The following is a 14575-nucleotide window of genomic DNA, read 5'->3' on the forward strand; positions in this document are numbered from 1 at the left end:
CTGTGGAGACAGGCTGAGGGAGTTGGAGTTGTTCAGCATAGAGGAGGCTCCAATGGGACCTTATAGACCTTTCCAGTACTTGAAGGGGACCTACAAGAGAGCTGGAGAGAGACTTTTTACGGGGGCAGGTAGTGACAGGACAAGGTGAGGTGGCTTTAAACTGAAAGAGGCAGGTTTAGATTAGATATTGGGATAAAATTCTTTACTGTGGCAGTGGTGAGACAATGGAACAGGCTCCCCAGAGAAATTGTGCATGCTCCATCCCTGGCAGTGTTCAAGGCCAGGTTGGATGGGGCTTGTGGGCAACCGAGTCTAATGAAAGCTGTCCCTGCCCAGAGCAGAGGGGCTGGAACTAGATGGTGTTGAAGATCCCTTCCAACCCAAACCATTCTGTGATTCTGTAACTGTTCTGGTGAGTCATACCAAGCTCACAGGCCATAAGTTTACACTGTTAGTACAGGGACAGGGGTAGTGTCAAGATATGCTTCCTTCATGCTCAATTTTAAAAGTTATCCTTTTTATTGCATTGCCTTTGGTTTTCCTGGGCCATTCCCCCAGGAAAGTCTCCTTGAATATGGTGTCATGGATATGTTATTCCCTGTAAATTAATAAAGATGTGCACAAATAATTTTAATTTTCTAAGTATTTTATTTATGCAATTGTGTATTGAAATCAACCTTGATATTCCATTTACAATGTTAATGAAAGTTAGATAGGGAATTATTTGAAAGATATTAATTCTCTTAAAGCAAAATGTATTTCAGTAAAACTAAGTCCACATTTTATAATTTAGACAGAGTTACACAAAGGGCACCCTTTTTCCATGCCCTTCATACAGAGCAAGAAGAGCGCATAACCTGCATGAACAGACTGAAAATCCTGCAATAGTAACATTCCTCTGCAAATCCCCCTTCAAGGCAAGGCCACAAGACAAAGCCTGGTTCTTGTCTTTGTTGAAACTCCCCACTATGAGGTTCAAAAAAAAATGGGACAGCAGGACCATTAAATCATCCTACCCAATATGGATCGGAAGGATTCTTTGAACCTTTGCATGTTCAATTTCCAATGTTTCATTGTTTGCTAATTTCCCTGTAATTTCCACTTTTCCCTGCAGTAGCTCCCAGGATTTTAACAGTATTCTCTGAGCTTTTTTCCTTTTTAACCTTCACTGTGTTTTGTTCTTTTCATATCTCCTGTTCAGTTCATATATCAAATCATCCCTTTTCTACACTAAATTCTCCACTGAATGTAATAATCTATTAATAGTAATACCTTAATCCTGTATTTTCTTCAAACAACGTGTCCATAGTAGAAATAATAAAAGCACAAAAACCCCTTGACATTCCTCTGGATGCCATCTATCATTATTCAGCTTATTTGGTTCACATGCTACATGTTTTCCCCATGATCCTTTTACTTGGCTGCAGTGCAAGAACCATCTTTTATATGGATTTTACACAGTAAAGCTTCTGCAAGAACTGTATAAATAAATATAGCAAAGAATTGTTTATGTGAGCATAAATTTAGTTAGAAAGAAATAAAGATAGAGCAACTCATTCAAGATAAAATAGTTCAAGAATAGTGTACAGGCTGTTTTTTTCAGGAGACATGTTGGCTCACTAAATACAAAAATTAGAACAATCATATTCCATTACCTGCAAAAAGAACAAAAGCTGGCAAATAGGACCTAGAGGGTGTACAAAGAGCTTCATTCAAATCTATACAAAGCTATATAAAATGTTTATGTCCCTTTAAAAGTATTTTAAAGCGAGCCACAAACTGTCTAAGAGAACAGGATTATTCTAATTTAATAGTTATTTGGCTGTGCCCATTTTCTTCCATATGGATTTTCTACTAATGGACTGATGGAGTAAATAGTTTTCATTGTCTCAGTCTAGACAGCAGTTAGATTAGGATCAAAAAGATGCCATCTCTCATTTGGTCATATGTCTGTCAGGCATACAGACACCACTTAGCTAACTGTGGTGTACTGAGGGTGAAATGCTGTGGAAAAGAAATTTTCTGCATTCAGTGAATAATTGTCACCGTTTATTCACTACAGATGTCTGGAACTTGTTAGTTCTCCCATCACTGGAGCCTGAGGAGTGAGGGGGGAAAAAAGTGAAATAGTCTTAGCATTGCAAAATCCTTCAGTAAAATGTGAGAAGAAAAAAAAGCGTCTACTGTAGGCCAGAGTCAGATATTTTAGAATTCTAATGTGAGCTATGGCATATACTCTCAGGCCTTGACCTGTTTCTCAGCCTATACAATATGGAAGATGGCTTTTGCAAAGGGCTGGACAACTCTGGGGGTTATTTGATGAATCCAACAGGCTACATCCACAAATTAAGTGAACAGTACATCTTCACCAGACCAGGTATGGCCCAGTGTGGAAGTGATGAGCAGCCAAGAGAACATGTATCTTCATCCATGTAAGTACAAGCACATGTGCACACATGAACAGAGCAGCCCAAAAATGAAGCAACTTCAGTGTCTGCAGCTTGTAGACAGTATTCAAAGTGATAATAGACCCTATCATTAGACAAAAAGGCTTAAACATGTAATTCACAGGAACTGGATGGTGGAACATGGAAAGAATGCACCCTTTTCTGACAAAGATCACAAACATTTCCATGTACAGCTGAGGAAAGTAATTCTAGTATAAGGAGAAAGGATAAGAGTTTACACTACAGGGATCAAAATTTAAATGGGATAGATCACAGAGTAGCTGAGGTTGGGAGGGACCTCTGGAAGTAATTTGGTCCAAACCTTCTGCTCAGGCAGGACAATTCAGAGATGGTTGCTCAGAACCATGTCCAGGTGGCTTATGAGTATCTCTGAGGTGGGAGACTGCTGGGCAGCACTCAAGTCACCCTTGCAGGGAAGAAGTGTTTTCTCACATTCTGAGAGAATCTCCTGTGTCTCACTTTATGGCCGTTCCCTTTTGTCCTGTCACTGGGCACCACTGCCAGGAGCCCAGCTCTGGTCTATCTGCAGCCACTTTCGGCATTTACACACATTAAAAAGGTTCCCCTGACCCTTATCTTTTCCAGGCTGAAGAATCCCAGACCTGCTTCAATTGAAGTTTTTAAACAAGCAGGACTACTTGCCCTACCAGGACCTGCAGATCTGCATTGACAGGAAAAAAAAAAAACAACAAAAAAAAAACCCCCAAAAAACAAACCAAAACAACAACAACAACAACAAAAAAAAGCCAACAAAAAAACCCCACAACAAACAAAAACCAAACAAACACCACCAAAAAAAAAAAACAACTCAAAAAACCCCAAGAACAAACAAAACCATAGCTGAAGACAGGAACGACTGTAACAGGTTTGAACGAACGAGGACATGACACCGACATTGAAGCGAGCAAGTTTCGCGCCCGTGCTGAAGGAAGGCTGCTGACAGAGCAGCAAGGCAAGGGCTGAGCTCTGCCCAGGGCAGGGAGTATGGAACCCAGAGCAGGAACACTTATGCCACCATGGCAGGCGGCACACGTGTTCCTGCTAGAGGGAGGGCGAGGCTTGCTGTCCCATAGAAGCAGAGCATTGATTCAACCGAACGAGAGTCTCCCCGCTGGGGAGATGACAGAGTCTATGCACCCCGCGTTCCGTCACCGTGCCGCGGTGCCACGCTTGTCCCCCCCTCGCCTCCCCGGCCCCCTTCAGAACGGCGAGCACCCCTCAGCGACCGGAGCCCGCCCCGCCGCCCGCGGCTCCGCGCCTGCGCCCTGGGCAGAGGTCGGCGCTTCCCCTTCCGGCCGTGCCGCGGCTCTGTCAACATGGCAGCGGCGCCGGGCGGGCGGCCGCGCTGCCTCCTCTGGGTGGCAGGTGACGGGCAGGGGGTGCCGGCTCCGCCGGGCTGGGCTGCAGGGCACCGCGGGTTGGGAGGCGGGCAGCGCTGGGGCAGGCAGCAGTGTAGGGAAGCGCTTGGGGGTGTGAGGGGCCAGGAGGGAAGGGAGGCTGTCAGCTGGCGCGGGTGAGCGCCCGGGTTGGTTCGGGCATCACTCACGGAGCGCTTTTCCTTTCCCTCGCAGTGGTTGCACATGTGGTGGCGTCAGGTGCGGGTTTTGTGGAGGATCTAGATGAGTCGTAAGTATTGGGGTGTATTGCCTAATTGCCAAGATATTGTTTGACTTGTGGGGAGCATGACCCCCGACTTTGTGCATACTCTGTGCTCTTGTCGAGAAAGCTACACTGGAAAAGATTGTGATTTTTGTAGCAGGAAGGACAGAAAGGTTGTGGCTTGGAATATCACAGATTATTCTCTGTTGGAAGGGACCCAAAAGGATCACTGAAGTACAATTCCTGTTCCTGAGTAGGACTCCCAGCAAGTCACACCATGTGCTTGAGAGTGTTGTCCAAACCCTTCTTGAGCTCTGCTGGGCTTGGTGCTGTGACCATTTCCCTGGGGAGCCTGTTCCAGAGCCTAGGCACTGTTTGTGTGTAAAACATTTTCCTGATATCCAACCTAAACCTACCAACACAGCTTCCTGCCACCAGAGAGAAGAGATCAGTTACTGCACCTCTGCTTCCTCTCTTGAGGAATTTGTAGACTCCCATGAGGTCTCTCCTCAGTCTCACCTATTCAGGAGGTTCAGTTAATGAAGCTGAGGAACATTTTAATTTTTCAGCTCCTTTAAAGCTGTAGTGGTTACTGTGGTTGTGTTGCCAGAAATGTTCTTAGGTTTCCTTGCTTGTTCTTTCTTTCTGGTAGGGTAAATACGTTGGTGTGTTGGTGCTTGCCCCAAGGAAAAGCTGATTGCATTTATCCAAGTTCTTCATTACAGTTCGCGGCATGGCTGCCACCAGGGGTTGGGAAAATGAGTCTAAGTGTGTTCATGCGTGGCCAGAAATGGAAGAGAAGGAGGCTGCAGGACTAGTTCATGGCTGCTTGAAGTGCCAGTAATATTTGTGTAAAAATGTGCCTTTATAACAGAATTAGTCCCAAGACTGTGCCGGAGTTGAAGTGGCTAGTCCTGCCATGAACTTGGTTGTGTATTGTCGCTGTTGGTGTACTGGTTTGCTGTAGCAGTTTGGTAGCTACATAGTTGCTGTTTCCCAAAAAAATTACCCAGATGTTTTTTGGTTGGTTTTTTTTTTTTTGTCAGATTAGCAGGTTGATATCAAGTGTTACAAAGCAGCCTGATTATTGGAATGGAAAAAGAAGATACGAGTGGTAGGGGAGGAGAAGTTGGCATTAGATGACTGCTTTGGAGTAAATTTAGCCAGTTAAAGGTGATGTTTTCATTAGTGTTCAATCCACAATAAATTGCATCAAAGAGCTAAAGTGTCAGGAAGCCACTCACATTTTTACAATATTGCTTGTTATTCATAAGCTCAGATGAGGCATAGTGATTTTATGGGTGAGGGGACGGGAACATATGGAAGGAGTTCTCAGGAGACACACAGCAGTGTCTCTGGTGTTGTGAAAAAACAACTGAAGCATGGGAGCTGTTTGGACTTGATTTTCAAAGCTTGTTTTTAAAACATGCTCATATTTTCAAGGACTGAAGACTCTTAGCCTATCTGTGCTTCTACATCATGTTCCCATATCATGTTTCCACGTGTGTGTATTTAAATATATTTGCTGTTTTGGCATGAAGAATTATGATTCTGTTGTCCCATAACTTTTTTAAGTAAGTGATAAAAGGAAATCTTATTTTAGAACACTTGAATTTTTCAGTTACAGAACTATACAGATGCATGTGTTTGCAATTGAGAAGAAGAATGGAAGAATTTTTCAGGACAGGTTTTGTGGGGGGTTTTTTGAATTTTTTGTAGCTAATTGGCAGGTGGTGAGAGAGGTCAGGAAAACAATTTAAATTTAATGGAAATTAAAATTTAATTTAAAATTATTTTAATTTTAGTTTAATTTTGCTCCAAACTGAGGAGCAGTGACTGGTGAAGTTTAAAGTTTTCCATTTTATAGATACAAAACGTTATGGACATTCTGCTGTTACTGAAAGATTTGTGTTCTCTGAATTTTAGTAGCAGTAAACAATGTGGACTAGTACAAGGTGCAGGTCCCCTTCCTGAGCTTTCGGGATATATGAAAACAAGTGGCAGAGCAGAGCTGACAGAAGTGCCCAGCTGGGCTGCAGGAGGGATGCACAAAACCAGCTGTGGTTCCTCTTGGCTTGTGCTGCTCTGATAGCAGATCTGCTGCCTCACCTCAGTACTCCTCTTGTGATGGGTGTGGACTTGCTCTAGTGTGATAATGAAGCAGATAAGTAACCTGACTTAAAAAGGAAGTGTTTTTCTGTCTGTAGGGTGGCTCAAACCAGGATCAGAAGCATCAGAAATTGTGCAAGGGGAAAGCAAAGAAGAGATACAGTAGCTGGGTTGTTTAAAGGCCCTTGGAACTGTGACCTTGGTGTTCAGTTCTGCTGCCTGCTGGTTTCTTTTAACTGTTCATGATGAAGTGTGGTGCTTGGTTTAAGTGGGGGCTGAGAGAACATTCGATCATGTAGCTGGGAACATGTATGGGTTTGAGACAAATAATTTTGATTCAAGGCTGTGCAACACTTATGCCATTTTTCCATCAGTGTGATTGTGTTTCTGTCAGCTGACAGAGGCTTGCACAGAACAGTTAAAAAGAGACACTGAAATTTTGTGCCTGGAAAACGTATTTATAGGGCCTAGAAACAGCATCTTCAGAAAATACTTCACTGCTCATTTGTAGAGAGATTTCTGTTTTTCTTCAGCAGTGTGAAAGTGAGTTTCTTTAACATTGTCTAGTAATTTAATCATTGATGTTAGCAAAACTACAGTGAGTTTTGGTGGTAGGGTTTTGTTACACTTCAGATTTAGTTTCTGTGGAAGTTGATTAAATAGGTGCTTGTAAATGAGAAGTACGTTGACATTTACTGCTGTAAAAAGTACAGTATTTTTTATACAATATTGAACTCTGTTGGAAAGCTCAGCCTCCAGATGTTTCATTCTTTCTCTTTTCTTTCTGTGTGCTGGCAAGGTTGCAGTCTACCTTTCTCAGTACTTAAATGTTCTTTACAGTTTGCCATAACAATTGTACTGTAGCAGAGAAAGGAGAACATTTAATTGTAAATTCTTATACAAAGAAAAAGTGATTCTAAATTGAAGCACAGCCTAAGATCTTATGATTCAGTAACTGCTTTCTGCCTCTTGCATCATAGCCAATTATTTGGCATTGTAGTTGGAAGTTAGCTGTAGCTCTGTTAGAGTTCTCAGGAGATGCTGGCCTCTTACTGGTTCTTTCATTAGCTCCATAGTGCTTAGGGTGGTGGAGTAAATTTTCAGTGAGGTTGTCAACTAAGCAAGTCTGTGACTTAAAAATGCTGCTTTCCTTTAGCAGTTCCATAGCATAGTCTCTGCAAATACCTTTCCTGCTGCTGTACCGGCAGAGCAGCCTTGGTATGCCATCAATAAAATAGGCTGGAGTTTACCAGTGAAATGCTGCTATTCTGAGTTTCAAACACTCAACACTGTAATTAGATTGTAGTAATGATTTCTGAATTATTTCTGTCAAACATTAAGCCAATATCAGCATTAGTATTTCTTCAAGACCATTATGAACTATTACAGATTAATCTTTAAATGAAATATAATGAATTCTGTCTACTGCTTATGGGCCATTTATAGGCATGCTGCATATTGGGAACTGACAAGTTAGGCTATAACTTGTATTAATTGGATCTTAGAGCATAGATCCATGCTTACTGCATAATTATAGTAACTATCTCATTTTGTAGGAGGAGTGGTGCAGTAGAAATGTTGTATCATGTATGTTACAGTTTGTCACTTTAGTCCCAGTCCTAGTCACTTAGGAAGTCTTGTCTTTTGCAAATATAAATCTTAGGTTAAAGTTCTAGCTAATTCTATACACAGAGCTAGTTAACTAATGCAGTAGTTCATATGATCTTGTATTGACAGCAGTGAAATATGTAAGCAGCATTTCGGGAGATAACAAAGAACTTTAATTTATCAAGCTTAGTTTTATATTAGTGACTTTAGAATTTAGTGACAGATTTAGAATTAATAAAACCATCAGTTAATATAAATATTATTTGTCTAGCATTTAAGAAAATTCAGTAGTACCTGTGTATCTCTGGGTTTTATGAGTAACTTGATAATTTTTATTCCATTAAGTTGGTTTCTTGGTTGTGTGCACTTTAATAAAACTATAAACTGACACACCTACAGTAGAATGTTAAAGGACGTTGAACTAAAATTGCTTTACATGTTAATATTGAAGATAACTTAGTTAGTTTGCGTGTATTAAGGCTAAGATTAACAGTTTAAACCAATGCTCAAAGAGTCTGTATTAATTGGTATATAAAAATACAACAACAAATACATTTAATATAACATCTCCTCTGTTTCTCCACCCTCAAAGAAAGAAACAAACCAGTTATCTTGTATCTATAGCTTTATATTAACCTTGTTGTAGACTTTTTGTTTTTCACACATGCATTTCACTATTTTATTTTCAGATACATAACTTATTGCTTTCATTTTTTTCCCTTTTCCAGGTTTAAAGAAAACCGTAAAGATGATATCTGGCTTGTAGATGTGAGTATGTAAGAAAAACAGGAAGCTGTGCTAGTGGAAATCAAAAGACAGAATGCACAATGCTACACCCTGTAGTCAGGCTGCTTCATCGCTTGGAAAATTGTTTGTACATGATGCAGAAAAGCTTCATGACAGAAATTCTGACAGAATAGATAAGCAATCTGTCTGCTGTTCAGGATGAACCAGGCATAGGCTGAATAGACTGCTGAATGGCCTGCTGAATAGGCTTCAGTCTATGTTTTGCAGTCCTTTAAAATGGAAAGCAGATTGCCTAACACACTCAGGAGGTGATACTCTCTGTTGAGAATTTTTATAGTTCCTTTAATTAATTATACCAGCTGATTTGTGTTCTAGATGTCTGTTAGTACTGAAAGACGAAATATATGAGACCCCTTTTACTTTTCTAAATTATTTGGAAAGATTCAGTGCCCCTTATTTCAGTGACAAAGAGTTTTTAAAAAGATTGTTTGCTTGTGAATGAGGTAACATTTCTTTTCTCACCCAAATATGTACTGTAATTCTCAAAATTTTATTATTCAGATTAGTGATTTTTGAGTGGGAAAAACTATACGAGCTACTTTGGAGTTATCAGCAATGTATAGCAAAACAAAATCCAACTTTTTTTAAATTGTGACCTTATCTTGTTATACCAAAACATTGATATCTTCTGCCTGTTGATGAATTCATGTTTCTGGATAGATTGCTTATATGATCTTTTAACATTGAAAAATAAAGTTACCATGCAGTCTGTTCCTACATAAGAAATATAATAGTGCAGCAATTTAATGTATTCTTTTCAAACTTGTGCTTTCATATTAAAAGTAGGACTAAATCATAAATGCTGCTTGTCATGCTAACCTTGTAACTAACTTGCAATTTTATTAAGAGATAAGGAGTACCATGACTGGAAAATAAATCTTGCTGAGGGTTAATTGTAGAAACAATTTCTACTAATTTTTTTTTTTTTGTGAAATGTATTTGCTTCTCAGTTTTATGCACCTTGGTGTGGCCACTGTAAGAAACTGGAACCTGTGTGGAATGAAGTGGGCATAGAAATGAGAAACATGGGTTCTCCAGTAAAAGTTGGGAAGATGGATGCAACTTCCTTTTCTAGTAAGTATGGTTTGGTTAGGGGTAACTTCATCGCAGCCTGTGTTTTGAAACTATTATTTTTTTTTCTCGTAGTTGTTCTTCTGTGTCATAGCACAAATATGCAAACAGTAATTGTAAAAAAAAGTCGTGATTATTGTTCTTTCTGAAAGTGACAATTTTGTGTAGTATATGCTTTTTATCACATTTGTTTCTGCTTGAATAGGGAATTCTTCCTGACAAATGGAAGGTAAAAGCTTCTCAAAGATCTGCTTTTGATATGCCTCTAAGAGTACTGTTATATAAGCATTTTTATGTGGTGTGTCTCTGGAGAGCATCCAGTTTTAGGTTCCTTCTATTACTGTTGGAGGAGTGCCCGTGTTCTTGCTCTTACTCATTTCAGGTAATCGGTCCTGCAACTCTTACACAAAGCCTGCTGAAATATCTGAATTCATTGCATCAGTGATCACTGCTCAGCCGATTTCTTTCCATGTTTCTCTGTAAATGTCTTCTCAAAGAACCAAATTCAGTGCTTTCAGTGCTATTTCGTTTGCTGATGCCTTTCACATGTATCAACCTTTTCAGAGAAAACCCCTTCATTACTCAGAGAAGTGGTTTGCGTAGACGTGAGAGGATTGTTGAATACTTAACACTACTTCCTTTGTGTTTGTGTGCTTCTTTATTGTCAATGTGCTTAAATCTATGTTGAACCAGGAGGATATTTAAAAGAGAAGGTGTAGGGAGGAGTGGGGCCCAAATGAGATTTGCATGTAATAAAATTTTGTAAATACATGTAGTGTTTTTAGTTAATATCCATTAAATTGGATTATTCAGGTTTGTTGTATTTGCCTAAAATGTTATGCAGAATACTTTTCTCAGTGGTGTTCCAGTTTTTCCTATTCTTAGATATAGGAGAGTTCAGTCTTTTGAAATTAAAATTATTTTTTGTCTCAAAGACCAATTTATTGTATATGTTTTTCTATAAAACCAAATAAATATGACTTCATGTTTCATCTTAAAGATATTTATTTTCTATAAAAAAATAAATCTGGAGAATTAGAAATTTCAAGTTTATGGAACCAGGTAACTTCAAAACTGGGAACACATTTGATAGTTCTCTAACTTTCCAGTCATGTATATAAAATTCTAAATCATATAAATTGTATAAAGTCTTACCCTGAAATATTTGTATTTGTTAGCCGGTTACTGAAATCTTGTGCTTTATATCTAGAACAGAATTGGTACTATGTTTACTAATTCATTTTTAGTTATATAAAAATCACTAAAAGCTGCAAGTGTTCCTTTGTGCCCTGGAAAAGTTTTTCTTCTCAGATATGCTACTGGTTTCATAGTTTCTGATAAATCTTTTGAAATAGCTGTATGCTTTCATTTGAAAGTGGAAATTTTACATCTGAATATGAAACACTGAAGTCAACTCTGCTTAGTACCTTTGCAATCTAAATAGTCTCTGAAATCAAAGTAGTTCAGTCTTGAAAATATCACAAGGAGATGCAGCTGTAATGTGTACATGTCACTAGGAAGGAACATGAGTGGTTTGCTTTGCATGTTTTGTGTTTATAATAAGAATATGAAATAGTGTGAAAGAGCTGAACTTTGGGAAGCTTGTTGTCAGAGGGCTGAGTTCACAGGTGAACATATAAATCATCCAATAAATGTTGCCTCTGATGGCTCTGTGGAATGGGGATACAGCTGTTGCATCAACAGAGCAGTCACCTGCTTTGGTATCAGTTGGATTTTCAGGGGTTTAGCCTCAGGAGTCCACTGTGTGTGAGCAGAGTAGAAACACATCACACCTAGGGCTGGCACAATTGCTGCTGTTTGCCTCTATTGCATTCTTTATATCAAGAAGTAGAGGTAATGATGTTGTCAGCTGTCTTTGATTAGATGCCTGTAGGTGAGCTGCTAGTTTTATTTGTAGTGCTGTGCAATAAGGTACTTGCACCTGATCCAGGTGAACAACCTTAGGGTCATTTTCTAAACTCTTTGCACACAAGTCGTCTAATATCTGCTTGCTGTGGCATGTTGTTGGTAGCTCCGGAATGGTTTTGCAAAAAGCATTGATTCTAGGTGCTTTCTGAGTGCAGGCATTGTTACTCAACAGGGAATTGCACAAGTATTGCCACAATTTTAGACTTATTTAATCCTTTTTTAAGACTGTGTAGTTTAATTTTTGGAAAAAACTGAATTTGCTGGAAAGTATAGTTTAAGGTGCTGTTGCTATGTTCGCAAGTGGAAGGGTGGTTGCAAATTATACTCCTATCTTGCTTGGTGGAAGCAAGATAGAAGTTTTTGAAAAGATCTGAGGCGAGGGAAAAAGTTCTGCAGTTGTCTTACTTTTAACCACTTCAGTAAGCAGCAGGTAAGTATCTGTTTAGAAACTGCCTGCTTCTGGTAAGGTTCATGATAGTAGACATTTACTTGTGTGGAATATGATTTTTTGTAATAACTGTAGTATGATACTGGACTTCTCGTTAGCCATTACTCTAACACTTAAGTAGTTAATTGTCTTCTGCTTCTTTCAAGCATTAGTATTTGTAGCTCTTCATCCTCAATGCTTAATTTTTGCCTCCTATGTTTTCTGTGAATTGTATGTGTATATTCAATGCATGCTACTTTTGGTTAAAGCAGACCAAGCATGTCTATCCAGAGGATTCTTATGACATTTGAGTTGTGGCACATGAATTGGGAGGCTATCCTGGCACCCTGCAGGACCTCTGAAAGAAGTCCAAAATTTAATGATGTAGCTTAATAACAGCAAGCTTTTCCTTGTAAGCAAGTAAAGTAATCCATATTGAGCTAAGTGGTATTTTGTTTCCATTTGTTTATGTGGCTTGAGTGGTAAAACATGTTTAAAGATTAAGGTAGGAGAGAAAAAAAGTCTTGGTTCACTTTGGCATGAATTCATTTCTTTCAGGTATTGCATCTGAATTTGGAGTGCGAGGCTATCCAACAATTAAGCTGTAAGTTGATCCTTCCTATTTAATTTCTTTTAATGGTCTCATGACAAAAAATTAAAAATAGCCCTGTCCATTTAGAAGTCTCAAACCCATGTAATGTGTAATCCAGTACAGTGTCATGTTAAATGAAGACTCAGTGGTTCTGAGTACTTTTTACTGTGGAATACTACGGATTTTAGCAGGTTATTGTTTAAGCAAACAGTATTCCTAATAGGTGATAATAAATCTTGTCAAGTTAGTTTTCTCAAAAAGGAAGCAGAGATGTTCAGTTTGATAATCTTTAAGGATGAAAATTTTCATGCCATATAGAGGTATTGAAAATTCCTCTGAAATTCCTAAACCTCTATGGATTCAAAGAAAGCCTTTTAGAATTAGTAAAACTTGCTTGAATCCTTTGCCATTGCAAGCATGCTACATCCCCTCTCAGCAGACTATCATAAGCTGACCAGCACTTCACTGCAGCTTAATACAAATGTAGTTTAGATGATTGCTTTTCTGTTCTTTTTTTGTCTATTTATCTAGCTTGAAAGGAGACTTGGCATACAACTACAGGGGACCAAGAACCAAAGATGATATAATTGAATTTGCTAATAGAGTGGCAGGGTAAGTACACTTTTCTCAGAGACTGCTTCTGCTGACTTATGTGGGACTTTGAGGTGGGCCAAGACTTAGTTAAAAAGAACAAGATACTGAAGTAAAAAACTATATGTACTATGTGTGTGGCTGCATGGGAGACTGGTGCTGAGTTAAGATTATTTATTTTTGAGGCCACATTTCTTGGTTGTTGTGCTTACATTCAGAATTCTCTCTCAAACAATGAAGACCTTATTGTGGCCTTCCACTGTAAAAAGACATCTCCTAAGAAAGACACAGAGTTTTTATCAAGTTCTGTACTGACAGGATAAGGGGAAATGATTTTCAACAGAAAGAGGATAGGTTTAGAAAAAATATTAGGAAGAAATTCTCTGCTGTGAGGGTGGTAAGACACTGGAACCAGTTGGCCAGAGAAGTTTTGGATGCCCCATCTCTGGAAGTGTTCAAGGCTAGTTTGAGTGGAGCTGTGAGGAATCTGATCTGGTGAAAACTGTTCCTCCTTATGGTGGCAGGTCCCTTCCAGTCTAGCCCAGACTGATTCTGTGACCAGTAAAAGCCATGCATGTTTACATTGTAGCAGCATTTTGTAGTAGGATCCGAATTTCATAGTTAAATGTTCTATGTGATGAACGTAACATGTTATTTGGTGGGGGGGAGGGGAGAATGTTGTTTTTTCTTTTTCAATAATAACTTCAAAAACTAAATTAATTTGCATTTTGGAATTTATTTTTTGAAAAACAGCACAAAAAACTGTATGACATTTTCTTGTGAATTTTTATTTGTTTGGGTTTTGCAGGTTGCACAAACTGAGATTTTTCTATGTCTTTGTTTCTTTTCCCAGACCTCTCATCAGGCCACTTCCTAGCCAGCATATGTTTGAGCATGTGCAAAAGAGACATCGTGTACTTTTTGTGTATGTTGGTGGTGAATCTCCTTTAAAGGTTTGAAGCTCAATTAAATAAAGTTACTTCTTTTGGCTATTTAGGGAGTAATTTTAAAAATCTTTCAAAAGACTGAAGTGCATGCTTGTAACAAATTCTTGGGTTTTTTATGTTTATTAAAGTGCTTTTATAATCTTATGCCATAAACATGTTTTTAAATTGCTCTTTGAAGATAAGGTATGTGACAAAGCTTTTGTTTGACACATACTAAAAGTTCAGAAATTAAAAAAACATTATTTGTATTTTTTCAGGAAAAATACATTGAGGTTGCTTCAGAACTAATAGTTTATACATACTTTTTTTCTGCCTCAGAAGATGTGCTGCCTGAGGTAAGCTGTTTCCATTCCTACTGCTTCCCCAGAAATGGGATGTTTTTCCTCATCTATGTAATTTTGCAGTTTTGATGGCACAGAGGTGGCTT

General features: G+C 38.9%; 1 protein-coding gene across 2 annotated transcripts in view; it reads left to right on the forward strand.

Moving 5' to 3' along the window:
• The first annotated feature begins 3587 nt into the window (after nucleotides 1-3587).
• TMX3 (thioredoxin related transmembrane protein 3) overlaps nucleotides 3588-14575 on the forward strand; it is a 28418-nt gene continuing 17430 nt past the window's right edge. The window contains exons 1-8 of one of the 2 annotated variants that reach the window (XM_064432631.1): nucleotides 3588-3833; nucleotides 4040-4094; nucleotides 8513-8552; nucleotides 9542-9665; nucleotides 12577-12622; nucleotides 13142-13222; nucleotides 14055-14154; nucleotides 14406-14483. In XM_064432631.1, the coding sequence (XP_064288701.1) occupies nucleotides 3785-3833; nucleotides 4040-4094; nucleotides 8513-8552; nucleotides 9542-9665; nucleotides 12577-12622; nucleotides 13142-13222; nucleotides 14055-14154; nucleotides 14406-14483 (573 nt within the window). In that variant the 5' untranslated portion in view covers nucleotides 3588-3784. The remainder of the gene's footprint in view (nucleotides 3834-4039; nucleotides 4095-8512; nucleotides 8553-9541; nucleotides 9666-12576; nucleotides 12623-13141; nucleotides 13223-14054; nucleotides 14155-14405; nucleotides 14484-14575) is intronic. The other variant, XM_064432620.1, reaches the window with a different exon arrangement.

Source organism: Passer domesticus, chromosome 1 (assembly GCF_036417665.1).
Source record: "Passer domesticus isolate bPasDom1 chromosome 1, bPasDom1.hap1, whole genome shotgun sequence".
NCBI lineage: Eukaryota > Metazoa > Chordata > Aves > Passeriformes > Passeridae > Passer > Passer domesticus.